General features: G+C 43.6%; 1 protein-coding gene across 1 annotated transcript in view; it reads left to right on the top strand.

Moving 5' to 3' along the window:
* Nucleotides 1-245: 245 nt before the first annotated feature.
* STOX1 (storkhead box 1) overlaps nucleotides 246-24,720 on the top strand; it is a 93,680-nt gene continuing 69,205 nt past the window's right edge. Inside the window, exon 1 of the mRNA XM_063961568.1 lies at nucleotides 246-662. Coding sequence (XP_063817638.1) covers nucleotides 359-662 — 304 coding nt within the window. The 5' untranslated portion in view covers nucleotides 246-358. The remainder of the gene's footprint in view (nucleotides 663-24,720) is intronic.

Raw genomic sequence — 24,720 nt, 5'->3', positions numbered from 1 at the left:
ACTCTGCTAAAATCGCCTTGCGAGCGATCAACTCGGAATGAGGGCCATTGTACTGTATTTAGCACTGACCGAAGAACGTGTACAATTTACTAAGCATGGATGGTCCAAAAAAAAAACTTCACCTTTAGTCATTAAGCTCATTATACGACTCAAACTCCGCCCACAAACAGATCCTCCCCCCGTCTTCAGCGGCTGCCCATTTGTCGTGGTGTAGATGATTGATGCGTGGAGATCCCGCCCCCAGTTACCCAGGCAGCAGCCGCCGCCGCCGCAGCAGTCAGTGTGACTGTGTATAGATAGAGAGAGACAGAGATAGTACCGCTGAGTTGTGGGTGGCAGTGTCCCATGTGAGTGCAGCATGTCCCGGGACAGGGTGCTTCAGCTGGCCCCTGCCTCCCTTGCCCTAGTCCTGTGCAGACTGGATGGCCCGGGAGAGGAGGTGGAGAGAGGCAGCCACATCTTCCAGGATTTTCAGGCTGCAAATGCGAGGTGCTTCTGGAACAGGAGGCTAGTCCGGGCCGTGTTGGAGGTGTCCTTCCAAGGCTGGCTGGAGAGCTGGGTACTGCTGGTCCAGGGTCAGAGTGCCAGCCTGGAGGTGCTGAGAGATGCCTGGGTCAGGAGGGCACTGAGACCCCCCAGGGGCTTCCTCATCACTGCGCTGGGTAAGTACCCTGTATATCCCTGTGTGCATTACACCTCTGTCTGTGCCCCTGCCATGTACTGTACAGTGTCTAGCACCACTTCTCTCTGTGCCTGCTGACTGACTATGGGGCACTTGAAACACTTTCAAATGGGCACAATGTTCTTCTTTTTTGTTCAATCCATGATGCTACTTATAGAAGTGGACTTTGAATGGCCCCCTTGTCTTTCACCACTTTTTCTTACTTTTTGCTTTTCTATGACATGCCAGGTACACCTTCCATCTGTAGCTTACTATTAGCTTGAGGTTGCTTATTTTATGCAAATTCGTGACCAGCTGCTCAATCAGTGTTTGCAAATTGTTCTCCTATAACTGAATAAGCATGCTATATCGATGGCTATGCAATGCTTTACAAGAAGACTGTGCACAATATAGTGGAATACATACAGCTGCTGTTTCTTCTTAACTATATGTAGTATGTAATCCAGCATTGTACCAGTGAAGCTGGTTTAACAAATGTTCAGTTACTATTCTGTACACTGTACATCAGTGGGGGTGATTCAGACCTGATCGCTGGGCTGCTAACTTTGCTGTCCTGCGTTCAGATAGTCGCCGCCCCCAGGGGGAGTGTAAATTCGCCCCATGTGAGTGTGCGATCCTATGTGTTCGCCGAGCTGCAGAAATCCACTGTGTGCAGTCTCTGCGCAGCGCAGGACTTGCTCCTCCAGTGCGATGAGATGAGGCTGATCGGGGCTGGAGCTGACATCAGACACCCTCCCTGAAAACACTTGGGCACGCCTGCATTTTTACGGACACTCCCAATAAATGGTGAGTTACCACCACAAATGGCCTCTTCCTGTCAATCGCCTTGCTAACGCCCGTGCGTTCGGAATTTTTGCAACATCCTGTCGCTGACCGGCGATGCCCGTTGTTGTCCTACGCACATGCGCATTGCGGTGCATGCGCAGTTATGACCTGATCGCCTGCTGTGTGAAAACGCACAACAGCGATCAAATCTGAATCACCCCCAGTGTTTGTGTAGTGTATACAGCATGTGACTTGACTTTGGGGATAGTGAAAAGCCACGTTCTTTCCACTGTTTCTGGAGAGAAGTCTTATAAGTGTCACTTTATTTTGTGGTAAATTTATCATACGGCCACACTGGACGTTGGTACATCTGCCTATGTATGTATTGATGTCTTTACACGATATGGGGCTGATTTTCACCTGTATCCAGAGTTGCCTTCAGTTATGCGCCACACCTCTCTAATACATCTGTTTGTGAAAGTAGTTCCCATCGTAATGAGCGCTTATGTATCAACCCTGTCCTCAGCGCAAAAGTTCTGTCTGAAATCAGCAGGAGCTCTGTATATTCTCACCTCTCATCTCGTCTACACGCCCATAGGACATGTATCCTACGAGCAAACACCCCTTTTATGCCCACTTACGCCCATTTATATCCGCAGGAGGAGATGCAGCACAGATGTGTGCGACTCTAAATAGCCTATAGATATACATATACTTGTCTCTGGTGCATACACGCTCTGCTTGCGGCTCTGAATCGGGCCCTATGTATGGCATTAAAGCGCATTTTATCAGATATGACAAATATGAGATTAATAGTGTTTACTCTTCTGTGTTTTATGTTAGACTCATAGGAGCATATTCCATTCACCTCTGGGCTTTGCAGCCCATGGTCAGGATGCCAAGAGGGGGCAGCGGGTACTAATTACTTTGTCCCACGCTTGTTGGAAGGGCCCAGCAGGGGGCCCGGGTCAACTGTAAAAAGTGACTCCTTGGATGTAGCTATACACTCTTTAATACCTGGCTCTGCAGATATCTGCCTCCACCCTCCTCAGGTGTAAACAGAAATCCATGGTAGGTAGATATTTTTGCCCTTACTGAGGCTGCCGTGAGCAAGCTAACCCATAGCTCTGGATACCTATCCCAGAACCTTTGGGTTAACACAGTATGTAATGGGCTTAAAATGTAATAGGTCCATTCGTTAAAGCTTGAGGCTGTCCTTCCACGGTAAGCCCAGTCGCTAATTGAATATGCCCCCTAATAGGTATGAACCATGGAAGTAGTAGGTATGTTTGGACAGCTAGAATTCACTGTAGTTTTGTGTGTGTGTGTGTGTGTTTTCTTTAATACAATTTGTCAGTTTTGTAACTACCAAGGGAATTCACGTCCTTTTACTTATTTTTTCTCTTCACTTATTGACTTGAGTAAGCAGAGCTACTGTATTGTGGTCTTAAGTAGCGCATACAATATATATTAGTAGCACATTTATTACACAAGCACTCTTCTGTTGTAAGCTAAAACCCTCTATCCCAAATGTAATCTCATGCGAGTTGCAGACAGTGGCGATATTATGGTGATTTGTTCTCAAGACTTAAATTGGCAAAAAATGGTTTTATGGTAAATCTAGGCTGATTTTGCCTTTAAAATAAATAAATTGTTGGTTTAAGCCTTGAGGACACATTGCCGAAATCTCAGCGCTGCCCACAACTCGTAGGATATTACCTTTTGGCCACTGTATGGTCAGGACAGAGGCCTGCAACATGTACATTTGCTGGGAGATAAGCGATTTACGACAACTGTACATGCAGCTCCTATCTTACAGTGTGCAGCTCTACAACTGACCACTTACAGACACATTTCATTGTGCTGGGACCCCTGTTGTCATTGTGTCCACTAAATAGGTTTGTATACAATGTGTAGCCTTAGGGTGGGTACATACTAGGCGATGTGCTCTGAGTGACGTCGCCTAGTGTGTTCCCTTCCCTGCCGGGACGGTCGTTGGCAGTGCGCACCCACTGAGCGATATGCAAAGGACGTCAAGCCGTGGTGGGTCGTGCTTGCGGTTTTTGGACGACAGTCCAAATTGAGCTACATGCGCGGGCGACAGCGAGGCTCGTTAAGGACCTGCGGGGCCGCGCATCGCTCGTCGTTGGGCAGCGTACACACTGGTCGATATGGTAAACGTAGTTGCTTAGGAAGGGCAAAATGAGCGTCGACGTTTACTTTATCGGCAAGTGCGTACCCACCTTTAGAAAAGGTGTCCTTTTGTTGTGTGTGTGTGTCTGTGTGTTTTTTTCCCCAGTTTTTTTTTGTAATAGTTTATTTATTTATTTATTTATTTATTCATTCTGTGTAATCAATTCTATTTTCTATCGTATTGTATGTAAGAATTTCCACTTTGGATGCAGGTGTTCTCAGTATTTGATTTCAACACTGGCACAACTAGTGCAAGGCAAGCCAGTAATTCCACCTTTATCGCCAAGCTATCAGATGAGTGTCCAGTTTAGCCGCACATATGGAGGGAAAGGTTTTACAGATTTAATTAGTCAATGATTGGACTGCACACCTGGCTCACAAATATATTGCACTTCCTTAACAGCTGATGACTCCCCAGACATGGCAAGGGATATGACTTGCCAGGTCTTCTGCCCAAGCTGGTCAGACATTGATCAGGCAGGTTGGTCTTCTTGGACCCATACACAAATTCTGAGTTCAGTCTAGGCAAAGTGATGAAAATTGGCCTATATAATCTGAGCTTGCATAGTCAGCTGTAGGTTATTTTTGCTTTCAGAGATTGTGTACAGTAGCTGCACTGTTCTAATATAATAGTATATGCTCCTGTTGATCAGTAAAAGCAGGCACAGAATTGTCAACAGCCACCAGTTTTTATCTGGACAGTCAGGAATTACAGATCTCTGGCTTTCACATTTGGGTGTCTAAAATCCTCAAATATGAATAGTGGGTTGTGCGACCAGAACTTGCAGCTGAACCAAAGCAGTTACAGGTTTGTGAGGAGCAGTTAGTTTTGGCAGTTTTCTCGACAATCTGGCCAGTAGTGTCTGCAATTGAATTAAGCCACCTCCGTTATGCCTAAAAAGTAATATATCTAGATTAAAACTGTTCCACATGTTGGATATATTATTTAAAAATAATGAACACATCTGTTACTTGTTTATGTATCTACAAACATGTTCACAAAAGCTCCTTGCCCCCTGCCACAACCACACACAAACACATGCCAAACTACTTGTTACAATTTATGGGGCTTCATATAAACATAGTATCTGCCATAATTTGGCTGCATTTTGGCTTTAAAAAAATAATGAATTCCAGTTAATTTCACTTGTATTTAAGCGCCCCCCCCCCCCCCCCCCCCAAAAATAAAAAAAATAAAAATAAAAAAACAAACAAAAAAGTAACAAATGGACACAGACCTCATTGCTGGTCCTGACAGGGAAAAACCCACTCCCGCAGATCTCTACTGAAAATTGCTGGGGCTGTTCCTAAAGACACTCTGTTGTAGGACCAGGATAATGGGGGTCATTCCGAGTTGATCACTCGCTAGCTACTTTTAGCAGCCGTGCAAACGCATAGTCGCCGCCCACGTGGGAGTGTATTTTCGCTTTGCAGAAGTGCGAACGCCTGTGCAGCAGAGCGCCTGCAAACACATTTTGTGCAGAACAAGACCAGCCCTGTAGTTACTTATCCTGTGCGATGATTGCTGCGACGAGTGACACGGTAATGACGTCAGATACCCGCCCAGCAAACGCTCGGCCACGCCTGCGTTTTTCCAAACACTCCCAGAAAACAGTCAGTTGACACCCACAAATGCCCTATTCCTGTCAATCTCCTTGCGTTTGGCTGTGCGATTGGAATCGTCGCTAGAACCAGTGCAAAACCACAATGGACTTCGTACCCGTTGCGGTGCATGCGCAGATCAGCCATTTTTTTCACTGATCGCTACGCAGCAAACAATGGCAGCTAGCGATCAACTCGGAATGACCCCCAATATCTCCCACCCTACTGGTCTAAATATATTAGATTGGACAATGAGACTTCTGTCATTACAAGTTGTTATTCTGTCATGTGAAGGTTTCTCCTAATGTGAAAGTGCAACATGCTTACAGCTAAAGTATTCCCAGGTGATAAGGAAGCAGGATTTGCCATAAGACTCATTTGTTACCACAGGACCAATGCACATGATCATTACTGTGCCATTGTGGTTGGAACAATGGGGCAGATGTATTAACCTGGAGAAGGAATACGGAAGTGATAAACCAGTGATATGTGCAAGGTGATAAACGCACCAGCCAATCAGCTCCTAACTGTTAATTTACACATTGGAGCTGATTGGCTGGTGCGTTTATCACCTTGTACTTATCACTGGTTTATCACTTCCGTATTCCTTCTCCAGGTTAATTCATCTGCCCCAATGTGTCAAACACTAATGTGGCACAGCTAGAGGTAACTATTTAATATGTAGTATATACTGTGCCTTCATGACCTATATATCCTGTACTTTTTGTAAGTTGATGAACCTCCTTTCAGTGTGTGTGTGCTGCATCTCTAGAACTGTTTTTGCGCATATTTATAGAACATCTTGACTTCTATATTTTGTAAGCTGATGTCAAACATGGGCATTGGGTAAAAACCAGATAGGTCCAGACCCCGGAATGTCGGACCGGACCAGCTCCCTGCAACAAACTCTGCTGTGTCCCAGTCCTTGGGTTGTCCCTGGCAGGTGGTGTTACTGACAGCTATCACCAGGGAGATGGGTAGGAAGGGATTGCAGCCTCCCCGTATGGTCCGGTGATGGTGTAATAACCGAAACGGGCTATGACCCTCCCTTCCCACTTCCCTGGTGACAGCTGTCACAGGGATCATGGCAATTTCTGTTTATTAATGGAAAGTTCTTCACTAAAAGGACTGTAAAACACTCAGCGATTACAGAACTGGTCTTCTTAGTTAATAAAATGGTACTGTGTAAACATGCTGTAACTCTAAGGCTATCATATATTTGCTCTAATTTCCTACACTGCTAGAAAAATCACAAATATAATTATGGATTTCATGTCATTCTTTGGCACATTTGCATCATGTTATCAAATAAGCCCCAGTGTGTTCATTGATTAAGAGGTCTTTCTGTTTATCATCCAGGTCTTCAGTGACTGTGCTAACAACCATTTATCACTGCATGCCACCGCAATACAGAATGCAGTCAGGATGCACTTTACCATCCCGCAGCTCCTCTTGTAGCCCTGGTGAAAACATTGCTCCTCACAAGCAGAGCTTTTCTCCCCTCAGAGGCTGAACACTGCCCAGCAAAGGGTGACCGGGATATGTGCATACGTAACTGAAGTCTGTGTCTGCACATAGAGATTTGGGGCCTGATTCGCGCAGTTGGTTGATGTTTTAAGTACTGCACATTGTTACTGCGCAGAGACGCAGAATGAATTTGGATGCAGGGTGTGTGAATTTTAGTGGGCATACCCGGGGTGCTAAGCAGATGTGGGTTTGTCGCTGGCAGCAGCTGTGTATCTAGGTGCACAACTGCTCACACAGTACTCCATACTCCATACTCCGTTGGGGAAACTGCTCATACCATTGGTGCATCTAAAGATGCACAGAGACCAATTTCCATAGGTGCAAGGCGCTGCAAGTGGGCGTCTCAGACTCTGCATTAGCGTTTAGACACAGACCCGGTCCTTTGACCCAAAGAAGATTAGGCTGATGGGGTGTGGTTTAAAAAGAAACCCGAAACAGCATATATAAAAAAAATACTTTTCATTGAACATCTCCTATAAATTTTATTTTGTAACTCTTGTTCAGACCTTGTGGTATAGATCTGTCCTAGTGAGGAGAAATGGAAACTGTAGAGGCCTCTTTTCTTGCCGTCTGAACCTTCTTTTCTTTCTGAGAAGCCAGTAGCATTGTGGTAGAAAACAGGAAGAGAACGATCTTTTTCTGCTATTCTCCCGTGCGAGTGCGAATAACGCCATCTTCAATGCAAAACTATGTGTTCTTTAAATGTAGGAATTGCCAGAGCCCCTTTGTAAGCTACAAATGGTGCTGGCACTTTCACACAGCGCAAAGCGAAACAGCGGAGATCTGATGATTTCTCCGCAGTTTCTGTGTTGTTTTTTTGTTTTTGTGTTTTAATACTAATGACTCTCTTCTTCTACTAAAAGCAGGAGGAAAGGGCTTACTTCCTTTCTAACCTTTCTAGGATGTTCGGGTCTTTTTTGACCCATATCAAATTTATTTCTTTTAGATCTATTATATTTTGTGAAATTTTTCTAAAATATTTTGTGACTTAGTTTCCATAGTCTTAGTAAACATTCAGTTATCATTTTTACTGTACAAAAATTACCATTTGAAATAAAAAGTTACACATAACTGAGTTATGTGTAACTTTTTATTTCAAATGGTAATTTTTGTACAGTAAAAATTGTAACACATAAGTTGTTCGGGTCAGTTGTGCATAGGATGTATGAGTACTGCAATTTTCAATATATTATTCGCCAGTACATGCCCAGCAATCCAGCCAAGTACGGTATAAAATTTTGGGTACTTTATGACAATGCTTCCAGTTATGACTGGAATATACAGCCGTATTTTGGAAAGCAGCCTAGGTCTACACCGGAACGAAACCAAGGTCTCAGGGTTCTCATCGATCTTGTTCAAGGCTTGAAAGGACATAGGGGTATATTCAATTGAAATCGAAAGCTGCCGTCTGTCGAAAAGACGGCAGTTTTTGACTTTTTTTTAGGTCGGAAGGGGTTCTGACCTATTCAATTTAACCCAAAATTATTCGACAAGTCGAGGAATTCGACTTGTCGAAATGCACGTGGTTCGGCGGAATAGCTGCCGATCCCCGTGTTTGTGTCGAAAACGGGGCCAAAACGTCAGGTTTTGGCCCCCTTTTCGACCATCTTAATTCGACTTTAAAAAAAAGTTGAAGTGAGATGCAGGAGCAGAGACCGGGAGAGGGGGAGAGCAGCGCCGGAGGAGACGAGGAGGAGACGGGAGAGCCATGGGCAGATTGGGAAAGCGGCGTCGGAGGAGACGGGAGAGCCGCAGGTAGAGCTGGAGACCAGCGCCGGAGGACACAAGGAGGAGACGGGGGAGAGCTGCGCTACAGCAGCGGGCAACGTAGCTGGAGGATGTTACAGCTACCGCTCACAGCAGCGTCCACCCGGCTCCAGCAAGCGGGACCTCGCTTGCTGGAGCTGGGTGGACGCTGTAGTGAGCGGCGGCTGTGACATCCTCCGGCTACGCTGCCCATTGCTGTAGCGCTGCACTCCCCCGTCTGCCCGCGGCTCTCCCCTGTCCCCCGTCTCCTCCGACGCTGCTCCCTCTCTGCCGGCGGCTCTCCCCCATCTCAGCTCCTGCATCTCAATTCGACTTTTTTTAAAGTCGAATTGAGATTGCTTTGAATAGCCCAGGTCAGATCTATTCCGACCAATGAATGTCGGAATGGATCCGACTTCAATTGAATATACCCCATAATGTAACATGTGATAACTTTTTCACATCCTATGACATTGGACAGATTCTTCTGAAAGAAAACCACGGACATAGATTGGAACAAACCAACAATTCCTCCGCAGTTGCTTGCAAAAGGTGCCCCAAAGTACACATTGACATTTGCATTCACGGAGGATACGACTCTTGTATCATACATCCCGAAGAAAGGCAAGTGCGTAGTCCTGCAGAGTACTCTTCATCATGATAGAAAAATAGCAGACACAGATACAAAGAAACCTCAAATCATTCTGGATTATAACAGTACCAAAGGAGGAGTAGACACGTTAGATAAACTGGCCTCCCACTATTCCTGTCGGAGGAAGACAAACCGATGGCCCATTGTAGTTTTTTCAAACATCCTAGACCTTTCCGTGTATAATGCTTTCGTATGGAATATGACCTCGTTTCACAAAAGGAGAATCTTCATTGAGAAGCCTGGCATGACTTTGGTTTCCCACCACATTGAAGGAAGAAAGCATCTGCCAAGAGCAAGGGCTGCCCGAGAATTGGCGGTGAGTATTCAAAACTCGGGACAACCTGAACCCTGACCTGAAACATCCGGAAGTGTAGCAAATTCTGGCAAAAGGGGAAGATGTCACTTGTGCCCACAGACTGACAACAAAAGTTCTGTAAAGTGTTTCAAATGTGGAAAGTTCACTTGTAAGACACATTTCATTCAAGTGTGTAACGATTGTATATAACGGTACAACTTTCAGACTAACGAATTTACACATTTTCTATGACTGCCCTTCAATGTTTGTACAAACGTCTAAAATTGTATTGTTGGATGTAAGCTAAATATTTCACAAAAATGTTGTCTGTATTGTATAATTTTAGTTTAGAAAATAAATGAATAATATACACAAGTGCAAATTTTCTTGTTCAATCAAACGAATGTAAAAATAAATATACGTAATATAAATACAGGAAAAATATGTCGTACATTGTATTGTTCTAAAGTTTACACTGATTTTCAGGGGTGAATGATTGAATTACAGCATTTTTATTCCATAAATACAGAGTGGTTCATTAAATTCATACTACCTTATGGTTATAAAAACTTATCTGTAAGGTGATGTAAAATGATACACACACACAAAAAGGAAAAAACAAACAAAAAAAACTAAATAATTTAAATTACTAATATTAAATAAAATGTGACTATAATTCCATAACATTGAATATTACACCATGGGTCATTTTTGACCCGAATACCTTTGGTGTATGCTCCATTGCAACACCCTAGGAAGGTTAAATAGAGCCCAAAGTCTCACTGAGTTCGCTGGTCCCCAATTGTCAGGTTCGGCTAATGCCATCCTGAGATGGTGCTGCTAACTAGCTACCATTCCCATAGTCTTTTAATTTGACTGTTGCCGCAGTTTCCATAGAGATCTAGAAGGATGTAGATAAGGGGCGCCAAAAAAGTTAGGCTTCTCTCAATTGAATAAGAAGTTATTTGGCTTCTCCCCATAAATAAATCCCTATGCCGTGAGATTGCAACTATTGCCTTTTCAGATGTCCAACTCCTAGCAGTGGGGAGCAGTCATCAATAACAATATTGCCTCCAGAATGTATTTTTATCTTTTAGTTTATCAGTATAAAAACTCCTAATGTACACATTGTTATATGTTAAATCTCCTTTGTATCCATATGACTACAGTGTGTCCGCTATGGGTGGGAAGTGCTAGCCACTCACTGAGACTCGCATTCTGCTCTGTTAGTAACTGATCGTGGTGTTTGTTCTTGTGTGTTCAGCTGAGGAGGTGCTGTAAACCCTGCTGTTCACAATGTTTACTTATCAATAAGGAAATTGGCTCATTTCACTGATGCTGACATGCAGACATGTAGCTGATGACTCCATACAGTTCTCGCAGGAGTAGATATTGTGAAATAGGAGAACAACTAGTAGATGATTTTTGTTTTTAATCTGATAACCTCAGCACAGGCTCATGATGTCACTGTGCAAGTAATGCTGCAGCCAACTGAAGAAGTTATTAAAGTCATTGTTCCTTTATAAAAGGTCACCTGAGCTGATTGTAAATAGTGATTTTGCTAACGTAAGCTAGATATCAACAGCTACCTGGATGGATGGTGTTTATGATTAAGGATGGGCCAGCCAGCCATGGGCTTATACTGCAGTTATAGGCATCCCAATACACTTCAGGGGTTACATTGGGAGGCCCTGTATCCTTCAAAAGGGCAGCACATTACTCTTAATGTCAGTAGTAAATTGAATAAAAACATTTTATTGTGACTACAAAGCCATAGGAAAGGTTGGGAGCTGGCGGAGTAGATAACCCTAGCACTGCAAACTGCTGATGCCTCCTTGCATGGCAGTGTGATTCTGTAAATAGACGTTTCTTTTTGGAGAATTTTATGTGCATTCAAATTGCTGTGTACCTACTATAGAGGTTATGTATTGTATATAATACTGTGCTATATAAACAGACACATAATGTGCACTCTCAATTTTTTTTATTGTATAATTATATGTGTAGTAAAGATTATCGTGTAATTATGGGGCCCATACAGAGTTGAATGTAAGTCTGATGTTATTTTCTTCCACATCCTTGTGACTGTACCACCCCCATTCACACACTATTAGTGAAAGATGTATGAAGGGTTGTCGGTGGTGAAATCAGTAACCGCAGACCGCAATCCGGGAGTGAAGTCGTCCGCACAAATAACGTCCACATGGTTTCTTAGCTGTCATTATTATCATTGGCACTTGCAAAAGATCTGGCTAAAAACAGGTGTAATTCTGCGTACGCCAAACTTTGCATAGGCTGCCATTCTGTCAACATGACCTCACTAAACTTTGTGTGGGAACACCCCGTTACCCACAAGTGCATAAACCGCACTAAAAGGAAAAGATTCCAGCCATTAAAGCGCTTGCAGGCCCGGCGCTACCCGCTCAGCGAAGGGATGCAGTGCAGGGAGGCGCTGGGACAGAGAGGCGCTTCCCCTGCTCTGTATCCCTTCACTGCTGCGCCGTCCTGTCCCCCTGCTGCTGCTGTGTCTGTCACGGTATGACAGTCACTGGCAGCAGCGCCTGCTGAATGAAAAACCTCCTGCCTCCCCTCCCCGTGTGACAGCGGCTGAGTACGGGACAGAAGGGGGCGGAGCTAAACGGGGCGAAAGGGGGCGGGGCTAAACGGGACAGAAGGGGCGGAGCTACACTGACCAGGCTGCAGCACAGCGGGAGACTGGCTTAGGTAAGTGGTGTGTGTGTGTGTATATATGGTGAGTGTGTATGTGTGCATATGGTGGGTGGGTGTGTATGTGTGTGTGTATATATGTGTGAATTGTGTGTGTGAGGTATGTCTGCGTACGCGCACTTTATGGATGCTAGTATTGGGGGGGCATTACGTATAATGACGCTACTACCGGGGGAGGCCATTACATGCAAGGACGATACTACTACTAGGGGGGCATTATGTATAAGGACGCTACTACTACAGGGGGGCATTACGTGAAACTACGCTACAACTGGGGTGGCCATTATTTATAAGGACGATACTACTACTAGGGGGGAATTACGTATAAGGATGTTACTACTACTGTGGGTGCACTACGTATAAGGATGCTACTACTACAGGGGGGGCTTTACGCGTAACGACGCTACTACTACTGGGAGGGTGCATTACGTATAAGGACGCTACTACAGGGGGGGCATTACGCGTAACAACGCTACTACTGCTGGGGGGGGGCATTACTTATAAGGACGCTACTACTACTACGGGGGAATTACATATAAGGAGGCTTCTACTGGGGGTGCATTATGTATAAGGACGCTACTACTACTGTGGGGCATTACGTATATGGACGATACTACTATTAGGGGGAATTACGTATAAGGACGCTTTTACTACTGGGGGTGCACTACGTATAAGGACGCTACTACTGCTGGGGGGGGCATTACGTATAAGAACGCTACTACTACTTGGGGGCATTATATATAAGGACGCTACTATTACTGGGGGGGCATTACGTATAAGGATGCTACTACTGGGGGGGCATTATGCATAAGGACGCTACTACTACGGGGGGGGGCATTACATGTAAAGATGCTACTACTGGGGGGGGGCATTACGTATAAGGACGCTACTAGTACTGTGGGGGGGCATTACGTATAAGGACGCTACTACTACTAGGGGGGAATTACGTACAAGGACGCTTCTACTACTGGGGGTGCACTACGTATAAGGACGCTTCTACTACTGGGGGGGGCATTACGTATCTAAGGACGCGTCTACTACTGGGGGTGCACTACGTATAAGGATGCTACTACTACTCTGGGTGCATTATGTATAAGGATGCTACTACTACTGGGGGCATTATGTATAAGGATGCTACTACTACTGTGAGTGCATTATGTATAAGGGTGCTACTACTACTGGGGTGCATTACATATAAGGACGCTACTACTACGGGTGGGGCATTACGTATAAGATTAATAAGATTGTGCTACATTGTGGCGTAATTTTAAATGGGGGTACTATTGTGTGGCCATGCCCCTTACTTGTGAGACCACACCCCTTTTCCCGGCGCACGCCAACGGAATATGGGAGGGCGCAATTTTATAGTTTGCAGGGGGGCGCCGAACACCCTAGCACCGGCCCTGAGCGCTTGTATAATAATGTAGGTGACATATATACTGCATTTTATATTTTGGCAATGAAGATTGACACAAGGAAAGGGGGTAGAGTTGAACAGAAAAGAGGGGGTTCAGAAAACAGCTTGGCTTAAGAGATATTTTTATGATGTGCCTGATGGTAGCTTGGTAATAGCTTGTAGCTTGTGCTTTGTGCTTCTGAAGCACAGCTAGTGTGAAGTTTAGGTAACTCCTCTCATTTAGCTGCCCAGGGAGGTTTGCGGAATGCAATCTTTATAATTTGGGTCTGAAAATTACACTGGATAAAGGAGTCTTAGAAGGTCCATGTGTAATTGTAAAAATATGCTAACCAAAGTGGTGACCTTCTTTTTGGAAGAGATTGACCTTGCACCAACATTCATCTCTGAGGGACTGGTTAAAGTGTAAATATAATTATCATGATTTTAACATTTTTATTTCCAAAAGCATTCCACTGGAGACCTACATGCCCTGAGATTATTTCAGAATGTCAGTTGCCGCTTGCTTATTAAATATGATATGTTTTCCTTATAACATGTGGTTCAGCTCTTTCACAGGATTTCAATATACCACTTATTACGAAAAAGTGTATTTGCAATTGATAATTACATATGTATATTTTGCCTCTGATTAAAGCCGAGGTACCCACATAGATAAGATACAAAGTGGCAGGTTTGTGTCTACTCACTGTTTTAAAATCAACATATATGTAGAGGTTTTAATGCTAGATTCGAAGCTTTAAAAATGTGTGTGTGTGTGTGTGTGTGTGTGTGTATGTATATATATATATGTATGTATATATATATATATATGTATATGTGTATGTATATGTGTGTATATATATATATATATATATATATATATATATATATATATATATAAAATTCTTTATTAAAAAGTTAAGATGTATTCAGGACATCCTATAAGTTTCTGCAAATATGTCTCAGACTCACAGATTAATTTATTCACATGGGGATTGTAGTGCTCTTACTATTTTGTTATCTCATTTTTACTCCAGATAATAAACAATATTGTTTATTGCAATATTTAATTAATGAAATTTATGTGCTGTTTTGTGTCTGTGTAGGTCTTGTTAAATGACCGTGATTTTTGTAGTGCATGGATATGAAGTCTCCAGTGATTGGCAGGGACCCATCTATACATGATGATGTTATGATGCACTATAGCAGCGGTTTTCAACCGCTGTGCCGTGGCACACTAGTGTGCCGTGAGCGGTTATTAAGTGTTGCCACCTGAGCTGCTGATTAGGGGGGTCATTCCGAGTTGATCGCTAGCTGCCGTTGTTCGCAGCACATCGATCTGGCTAAAAATCAGCATTTCTGCGCATGAGTATGCACCGCAGTGCGCAGGTGCGTCGTACGGGTACAATGAGCATCGTGGATTTGCACAGAGTCTAACGAACACTCCAGTCGCACGGCCGAACACAGGAAGATTGACATGAAGTTGCGTTTCTGGGTGTCAACTGACCGTTTTCAGGGAGTGTTTGGAAAAACGCAGGTGTGGCAGAAAAAAGGCGTGGCTGGGCGGCTGTGTGACGTCAAAAGCCGTCCCTCCGTCATTAGAATCAACGCACACGAACAGTAACTACAGGGCTGGTCTTGTTTTGCACAAAAAGATTTTGCAGGCGCTCTGCTGCACAGGCGTTCGCACTTTTGCAAAGCGAAAATACACTCCCCATTGGGCGGCGACAATGCGTTTGCACGGCTGCTAAAAACTGCTAGCGAGCGATCAACTCAGAATGACCCCCTAGGTGTGCATCTGCAGCCTTCAATTCAATTCTCATTTCGGGCCCGGGCAGCTCAGATGCAGCACGGGCCATGACATATAGACATCCTAGGTCATTCACACATGCCGCATCATTGCACCCCCTCCAAGCACGCGCGCCTGCTTAGTGCTGCTGCTCCCTTCTCACCGTTAGTGCAGGCTCCTGCCACACCTGTTTGAGCCTGCTGAAGCTCCCCCTCACTGAATGACAGTAACAACTGAACTCCTTCTTTCTCCCCAACAGACTGGTACAATAAGAGCCGTTGTGTTTTGTTTTTCTGTGGAGGGACATTCTCTTTAGTTATAGTGTAATTGTTTTAATACTGGAGAGGCCATTGTATTTGTAATAATGTGGGGGGCAGTGTGTTTGATTTACTACTTTGGGGTCCAATGTGCTTGTACCACTGTGGGGGCCAATGTGCTTGTACCACTGTGGGGGCCAATGTGCTTGTACCACTGTGGGGGCCAATGTGCTTGTACCACTGTGGGGGCAATGTGCTTGTACTACTGTGGGGGCCAATGTGCTTGTACTACTGTGGGGGCCAATGTGCTTGTACTACTGTGGGGGCCAATGTGCTTGTACTACTGTGGGGGCCAATGTGCTTGTACTACTGTGGGGGCCAATGTGCTTGTACTACTGTGGGGGCCAATGTGCTTGTACTACTGTGGGGGCCAATGTGCTTGTACTACTGTGGGGGCAATGTGCTTGTACTACTGTGGGGGCCAATGTGCTTGTACTACTGTGGGGGCCAATGTGCTTGTACTACTGTGGGGGCCAATGTGCTTGTACTACTGTGGGGGCCAATGTGCTTGTACTACTGTGGGGGGCAATGTGCTTGTACTACTGTGGGGGGCAATGTGCTTGTACTACTGTGGGGGCCAATGTGCTTGTACTACTGTGGGGGCCAATGTGCTTGTACTACTGTGGGGGCCAATGTGCTTGTACTACTGTGGGGGCCAATGTGCTTGTATTACTGTGGGGGCCAATGTGCTTGTACTACTGTGGGGGCCAATGTGCTTGTACTACTGTGGGGGCCAATGTGCTTGTACTACTGTGGGGGCCAATGTGCTTGTACTACTGTGGGGGCCAATGTGCTTGTACTACTGTGGGGGCCAATGTGCTTGTTTCATTACTGTGGAGGCAAATGTGCTTGTTTCATTACTGTGGAGGCAACTGTATTTGTTTAATTATTGTGGGGGATCACTGCGTATTTTTGTTTTGCCCCGTGGGACACTGATGGTGTGCCTTGGCAGTTTGAAAGTCTTGACGGTGTGTCGCAATTTGAAAAAGGTTGAAAATCACTGCACTATAGTATCATTGCAAGCACAACATTTATATACACATTACTACCTCTCTGCATTTACTAGAACTATAAACTCTACAGATACATTCAACAGTAGGAAACTACAGGGTGCATTTTAAGTTTCGGCATCTTGATCGATTTTCAAATATGCTTTGCATCTTCATGGAATGACAATTTAGTTTGTCTTTTTTACTAGCTTTCTGCCCGCGACTTCGCCCGCATGGAAGTCTTAAGGGCCGTATTCACGGGCAGATGTGGAGAGAGGCGTGTGCTGAGCGTGGGGTGGGGGGGGGGGGGCACTCATTTCACCCAGTGGGTGAAATGAGCAACCTGCTAGATTGAGCCTGCATGCAGGCCAATCTAGCACCAGCAATAGTGATGTACGGGGCTGCGCATCGCTATCGCTGTGGGGGTACACACGGAGAGATCACTGCTTAAAATCTAAGCAATCTAGTCAGATTGCTTAGATTTTAAGCAGCGATCGCTCAGTGAGTACCCCCCTTTTATGTTTAAGTTCACTACCCAACCCATAAAAGAATTAGCGAGAAGATAAGGAACATATCAATTTTAAAAATGCGTTCAGCAGTTCCTGAGTTTCTCGTCCAACCAACCAACCAACCAACCAACCAACCAACCAACCAACCAACCAACCAACCAAACAAACAAACAAACAAACAAACAAACGTTCTTTACCCGGCATTGCCCAGGTGTTTATTTGTCCCATAGGTCTGCAAACTCGGTCATCATTACTCCACACAGTGCATGTTTTGCAGGTAACCCAGCAGGTGCACAGGTGTATTAATTACTCACAGACACATTTTAAAAGGTCCGCAGGTGGAGTTAATTATTACACTTGTGATTCTGTGAGGAGACCTGCAAAACATGCACTGTGTGTGGGTAATGAGGACCGAGTTTGCAGACCTATGATTTATCCCAATCTTCTATTAGACCAGAAAAGGAATGAATTCTATCTATAGTGTAAAATCGAAGTAATTTTATTTACAGGTAATTAAAAGTATAAGTACAGCATCAAAATTATAAAGTAATTTTTCACCCCTTCTCACCCCCCATGCTGATGGGGGCTGAACTTGGACTGAAACGGCATCGGGAGTGTCACTATTCATCTCAGCGACCCCAAAAATGATGGATTTTTACATGTTGCCCCCTTCCCACCCCCAACCCTAGGGGTGCTAGGGCTGTCTTACCCCCGCAGTATTTTTTTCCAGATTGTAAGTCATATGTGTACCAAGTTTGGTGTAAATTGCTCCAGGTATTCCAGAGTTATGCTAGAACATCTATCTATCTATCTATCTATCTATCTATCTATCTATCTATCTATCTATCTATCTATCTATCTATCTATCTATCTATCTATCTATCTATCTATCAATCAAGATGTATGAATTCTTAGCATTCATCACAAAATAATCAAAACCATGCCATGACTTGTCTTAATTGCAAATAGAAAGCAAAACCTAAACAGGTAATAATAGTTACCTAAGCAGTTACCCCTATCGCTAAATTAATTAAAGATATTTAATCCTACTTCAATCATTTTTCTTCAAATGCAACACAAATCAGTCATTGGAGTCAATGGATGTACAAGGGATCCCAACCACTGGTCACCCGATCCCAACCCATATATTTTTAAGCTTAATTTTTTTTCCTTACATGTAAGTCTGTGAGGTTCCAAACTCAGTAAGTGCCTTTCCACTTACGTACATGCTTCATCATGATGATCATAAAATAATTCAAAGCAAATCACAAGGAGCGCCAATCAGAAGAATGATATAAGATTTACTAAACTTATAGGGGCAGATCCAATTAGTGACGAGGATCATTCCGAACTATGGACCTCATTCAGTAAGGATTGAAAATTCTGCTTTTTAACAGAATTGGCTGTTCTTTGACTCGCATTCTGGTGGCCGCCATTCACAGGGCAGGGCTGCCCAACATGCTACCCGCCGCCCAACATCTGCGACCATGCACTAATTGCGATAGCAGTGCAATTAGTGCACTGTCGCAAAAATTATGGAATCCTCCTGCCGGCACAGCCATCTTTTTGATCGCCCTGATAATGCCGCCGCCACCACGCCCCCGTTTTTAAACAGAGTGTTGCCGCCCCTTGAATTACCCGCATTAAATGCAGGCGCAGGCCAAACATAATTATTGTAGTTGGATGGCGATTTGGGATCTAACCTGAATTAGGCCCTATGTGCAACTTTTGCAGTTCTTATGCCAGGAAAAACTGCTTGCTTTCTGTTTGTTTACCTCAGTCGGGTTTTTAGTAAAGACAAGAGAGGTTTTCCAGGCCTAATTTGCCCATGGAGTATTGACATGCCAGAACAGTCCATCTTCCAGAACTGAGCATCCATGCAAGAAGGGCACTTCATAGGTAGAGGCCTATAGTAACTTGGAGAGGAACTGTCTATGTGAATGCAGTAGCCTATATTTTGGGGTGAAAAACATTGATTAAAACCCACATGCAATCCTGCCAGGACTTTGCCAGAAAGCACTTGACAAATCCTAACAGGTGGAGGAAGACTGTGTGGTCTGATAAGACCAAGAATTAACTTTTTGGTCTTCACACTATGCGCATCATTTGGAGGTGTTGGGTATGATTTGGCGGTGGTCAGAATACCGACCTAATCTTCCTGATGATTAGAATCTCGACAGGGGAAGGTAAGTATACTTGCCTTCTCCCCGTTGCACCCTAACACTCAGTTTCAGTAGCCTAAACCTAATGCCCTCCCTAGGTGGAGTGACTAAACCTAACCCCCCCTCGCCGCAGCTTAAACCTAGCACTCACCCTCCCCGGGGTGCAGCCTAACCCTAAACAAAGTAGTGAATATTTTAAAGAAGAATGTTGTTATTGTGTTTATCTTTAGTAGGCATTACGCATAATCACATTTTATATTACATCAGCAAAGCAGAACGGAAGAATGTCTATATAATACTATACTGTGTTTCTTTACCTGTCTATTTAAGTCACATGACCTCAAGTTTTCTATCTACTTTGGAACTGCAGTTTGTGATCTCTCAATTAGGTGTTCCCTTAAGACTGGTTTAACATAGGAGCTTGCCAAGAGTCAAGTAACCAGATAGTGTATTTTTATTTCCATTCTGTTTCACATGCTTTTGGAACAAACAGTCTACTCTTGAGTGAATTGCTTTAGTATCTGTGTAAAGAAAGAATAGCCCTTTAGAGTAGGGCAGACTGTATGTTGTATTCCAGAAAAACACTTGGCTTTCTAGCAGCAAATCTTCAAAGAATGAGAAGGTGGTTTTACGGTATTGCAAGTGTTCATACAGTGCTGTCCAGCCTCTTTGCAGAGGAGACTACCTAGGTACATTAGAATCTGCCATGGACGCACATTTACATATTATATGTAACAGGACCATCCCGTCTTGGCTAGTAATAGCTGTTAGAGTCTGTTTCTTTGAAACGTGTTTTCTTTCAAAACAGCAAAAGCAACTTTTTAATGATGGAGTGTTAAAATTATTTTAAAATAAATGTTTGGAGCATGTAGGCTGGCTGCTGAGTGTAATGGTGGTGTTATGCCAGTCCCCAGTACATTTATATCGCTCTACATTCATCTGATCAGATTACTGGAAGTAAAGAGCCTCCTCCTGCCCTAAATCGTATGTCAAGACTTCCATTTCCCACCTGGTAAAGCTTAGTGCCTTGAGTCCTGTTGGAGAGAGCGCTATAATATTATTTATTATTATTGTTATTATCATAGATCCTGCCTAGATGCGTGTGCTCAAAATGAGGTTTCTACCTAGATGGATGTTTCTTCCACTGTTCATTTAGGGAAGAATGTATGCATTTGCTTATCTGGTAATACAAAATACCAAGGGGCATATTTACTGCAATATGCAAAGAAGTGAAATGAGCACAAAATTAATAATTTCACTTCTACATTGGGAGTTGGGGCCTTTCTGCATACTCGTAGTCTGTGCGGTGGCCATTTTCAAAGAGGGTTTCTTTAGGAACCAACTCTGGGTGATTTCTGCAGAATGTAGACCTTGGGTTACCATAACATAACGCCTTCTACAGATGGTGTTGCCTATTGGGCCCTAACTCCACATGGTAAATCTGACAGCTTTGCAGACCCCATAGAAACTATAAAAAGTATCCTTTGTTCATTGAGTTGGCTTAATACTTCGGACAGGCTTTAAGTCACATGTTACATTTTTGGGAAAAAATTCCCCAGGGTGGCATCTGTCGTCTTACTCCTGTATTTCTAATTCAGAGGTGGCCAACCAGTTAGAGGCAAAGAGCCAGAAAAGATCTGTAGTTGAGTGAAAGAGACATTATCATGCGCGTGCCGAAGGCGGATGCGCAAAAATGGGGGCGTGGCCTGGTCACAAAGCCACACCCCATTTTTGTGCACACACCTTTCGGTATGACATTTGTAGGATATGTACTTGTGTCGCAACCCCATTTTTTGTCACGTTGTACAGTGCCACATACATATAATACCCCAGTACAGTACCACATACATATAATGCCCCAGTACAGTACCACATACATATAATGCCCCAGTACAGTGCCACATACATATAATGCCCCAGTACAGTACCACATACATATAATGCCCCAGTACAGTGCCACATACATATAATACCGTAGTCAAAGGTGCAAGTAGAAAAAATCTGTTAGTGGTACTGTGTGCGTGCGCTGAAAGGCGTGCTTGCCAAAAATGGGTGTGGCCAGATACCACACGAGGCATGGCCAATGAAAATGGGGGTGTGATACACATATGGGGGGCCAGATACACATATGCCCCTACTGTACAAGGTACACATATGCCCCCACTTTGCCAGATATGCCCCCACAGCGCCAGATACACATATGCCCCCACAGTGCCAGGCACACACCCCTGCCGCCCCAGTGCTACTCACCGTGCTACTGCTCTGCTCAGTCTGCTGTGTGTGCGGGGAGGAGAGCACAGGGTGCGCCTCTCCTGCCCCTCAGTCTCTGGCGGCAGTGCGTATCTCCAATCAGGAGTTGGTTCGTGAGCCACTCAAAGCTTGCGGTCCGGCAGCCAATCGGGAGCCAACACATTAAGCAGGTTAATCTTGAATTGCTGGCTCAATTAAGACAAATATTTTGTTTTTGTCTTTATCAGGTTATTTATTACGCAAACCTTTATCCTTGATCATTTCCATACATATACAAATGTTTTTACCAAATGTTAGTAGAATGTCCAGGTGTTTTTGGTAAACTCCTCTAAATCATGAGCACTGAGCCTCTCCTTGCTTTCCTATGTGACTGCCTGGGGCCGCCTCTTCCGGGTACTTGTATGATCATGGAAGTCTTTATACATTTGAAAACCCATAAAACCATAATAAAGCTGAATATTTTTTATTTTTGAGTTTCAGAAATAATTTAACAATATATTTAACTATTTTGTTTATGTTCGCTTACACATATAGTTTCGTATAACAGCAATATATCCTTGCATTGTAATCTTTAGACTATGGCGAGACTGATAGATGGCCCTAGAGCCATTGCTTCTAGAGGCAAATAAACATGAATTTTTCATAAGACCTCTATTTATTTTTCTTTACATGGGTAGATGTAGGTTTACCCATGGGGAACATCTATCTTCACGTGTAACTTTATTCTTGTGGCACAGTGATACGCTCCTGATTTAGTTTCAAGCTCAGCCCGATTTGCACTTCCTTTACGTTGTAAAGTGATTTTGAATAATTGTGCTCTGTAGACGTGTGTGTATTTCTGGCATGCATCTCCATTTCCCTTGAGAAATGTTGGTGTATTCAGTTTCTTAGAGCCTGTTTTGTCTACATTTTATGCAGCATTTACCTATGAAGTGCTTTTTCTATGGTTCTAAAAGGAAAGTGTCAAAATGTGTTTACTGTAGACGAAGGGCTGCCATGGAGAGAGCTAATTGTTTGGCCTACTGCTGTGAATATATGCTAATTATGTATACTGTACCAGTCCTGACAATTGCAGCATAGTGGCTAAGGACTTACCCACGGGCGGGTTTTAGACTCCTTATGGAAACAATCTGTGTTACACCAGCAGATCACAGTCTGCTGCATGTTAAGCTAAAAGAGTTCTGTAAAAATGTAGCTTGTTAAAAATAGCCTGAGTGCTAACACATGCATTTAATCTTCTTGAAACAAGAATTTCCCCTTAATTAAATAATACATATAGGATAGGACCATTTGCAAAGTATTTGAAATGTTACTTTATCTTTAAATTCAAACTTGCTTAAGTAATACTATATTTAAAGTAATCTTGCTTTGTATCTCCAGAATATTTTATTGAAGTACTTCATTAAGAATTTATTTTGTATTAGTTGAAGCACAAACAGGAGAAAAAAAATATAGAAAATCTAACATTAATATCCATTGTATAGGGCATTCACTACAGTAATATACAAGAAAATTGTAGGGTAGTAGGTAATGCTCAGGCCCAAATGATCACAATTAGGCTTCCAACAAAAATTAACCCTAGCGCGCGTGTGTGTGTGTGTGTGTGTGTGTGTGTGTGTGTGTGTGTGTGTGTGTATGTATGTGTATGTACATCTGGTATACAGACTAAGCTCAATTGGGGCAGGGACTGATGTGAATGGCCAAATATTCTCTGTAAAGTGCTGCGGAATATGTGCGCGCTATATAAATAGCTGGTAATAAATAATTATAACTAAAAACCTTTCTCAAGTTGTGAAAAAAGATTGAGGGGTGGGGTTAGCAGGGAGAGAGGTCTTGGCCTAAACCTGGAGGCATACAGTTGTGGGCCATGGCTGAAACAGTAGGTTTTTTTTGTTTGTTTTTTTATGCAGCCTCTATATGCAGAGACGGGCTGGTTAGAATACCCAGCATAGCCCACTCACAGGATAGCGGAAAAAGTCTACCAAATGAGCAATAGCAAGTATCCAGACCTGGGCCTAGAACCGCTTGTTAAGAGGACATTCTCACAGACAATGCTGTGGGTCAGCTGGAGAGGATCCACTCTTTGAACAAGTGTGGTCGCTAGTCAGAGTAAATTGGTAGCAACTATACGTTCAGAAACATACAATCAGGAGCAAATTGACATAACTATGTATGGGGAGGAGCTGGGATGAGGGCAAAGTAAATTATCTGTAGTCTGCGCTGGAAGTCCCCTTCACCATAAGGGCTCTTAGTGGAAGCGGGTACGGGTCGTTGGGTCGACAGTCATTAGGTCGACCACTGAAGGTCGACATGTACTAGGTCAACAGGTGAAAAGGTCCACATGAGTTTTTGGACTTTTTTGAGTGTCGTTTTTTTTCGTAAAGTCGCGGGGAACCCCAATTAGTGCACCGTGTCCGCTCGCAAGGTGCCTCGTTCTGCTACTGCTGCGCTCGGCAAAGGTTACCGTTCCAATCGTAGTTCACGTGGATCGTCAAGTATGGGAAAAGAAAAGTGAAACTCATGTCGACCTTTTGATCTGTCTACCTAGTACATATTGACCTATTGACCATGTCGGCCTAATGGCTGTCGACCTAACGACCGTATCCCGTGGAAGCCAAAGCAGCATAATCATACTTTACTTTCAGCGCCTTAACAATTTTTGAGAGAAATCAATGTAATGTATTGTATAAATAAGATGCAGATAGTTAACAAATAGTTTTTTTTTTTATGCAATGTTGAAGACGAAAACAGAAAAACTGATGGGAGTTGATATTGATAATACTATGTTTTGGTAAGACGGCCCTGAAGGAGCGGTTTCCCTTAATTATGTTTAATAGCTTAATCATTTTTATTACCTCTACTACAACAACTATACATTTATGTATCTGTGTTTTTTTATTTATGTATTGCCAACATATACCTACAGCATTTTTTAGTGTTGAACAAGCTAAAATAAGTCTAGGTATTAGTCAGCAGACAAAGGATAAAGCTGGTTCTGCTCGCACACATGCAGTCTATAGGAAGTTGGGAGTTTGATACATGGGGTTAAGAGTGTATTAGTAACGCCAGATCGCAATCGGAACAATTTGGTAGTGAGTGCACTTGGTACCAGGCGATGG

This window comes from Pseudophryne corroboree, chromosome 3 (assembly GCF_028390025.1).
Source record: "Pseudophryne corroboree isolate aPseCor3 chromosome 3, aPseCor3.hap2, whole genome shotgun sequence".
In the NCBI taxonomy this organism is placed as follows: Eukaryota; Metazoa; Chordata; class Amphibia; order Anura; family Myobatrachidae; genus Pseudophryne; species Pseudophryne corroboree.
This window is presented reverse-complemented; position numbering and strand designations above follow the sequence as displayed.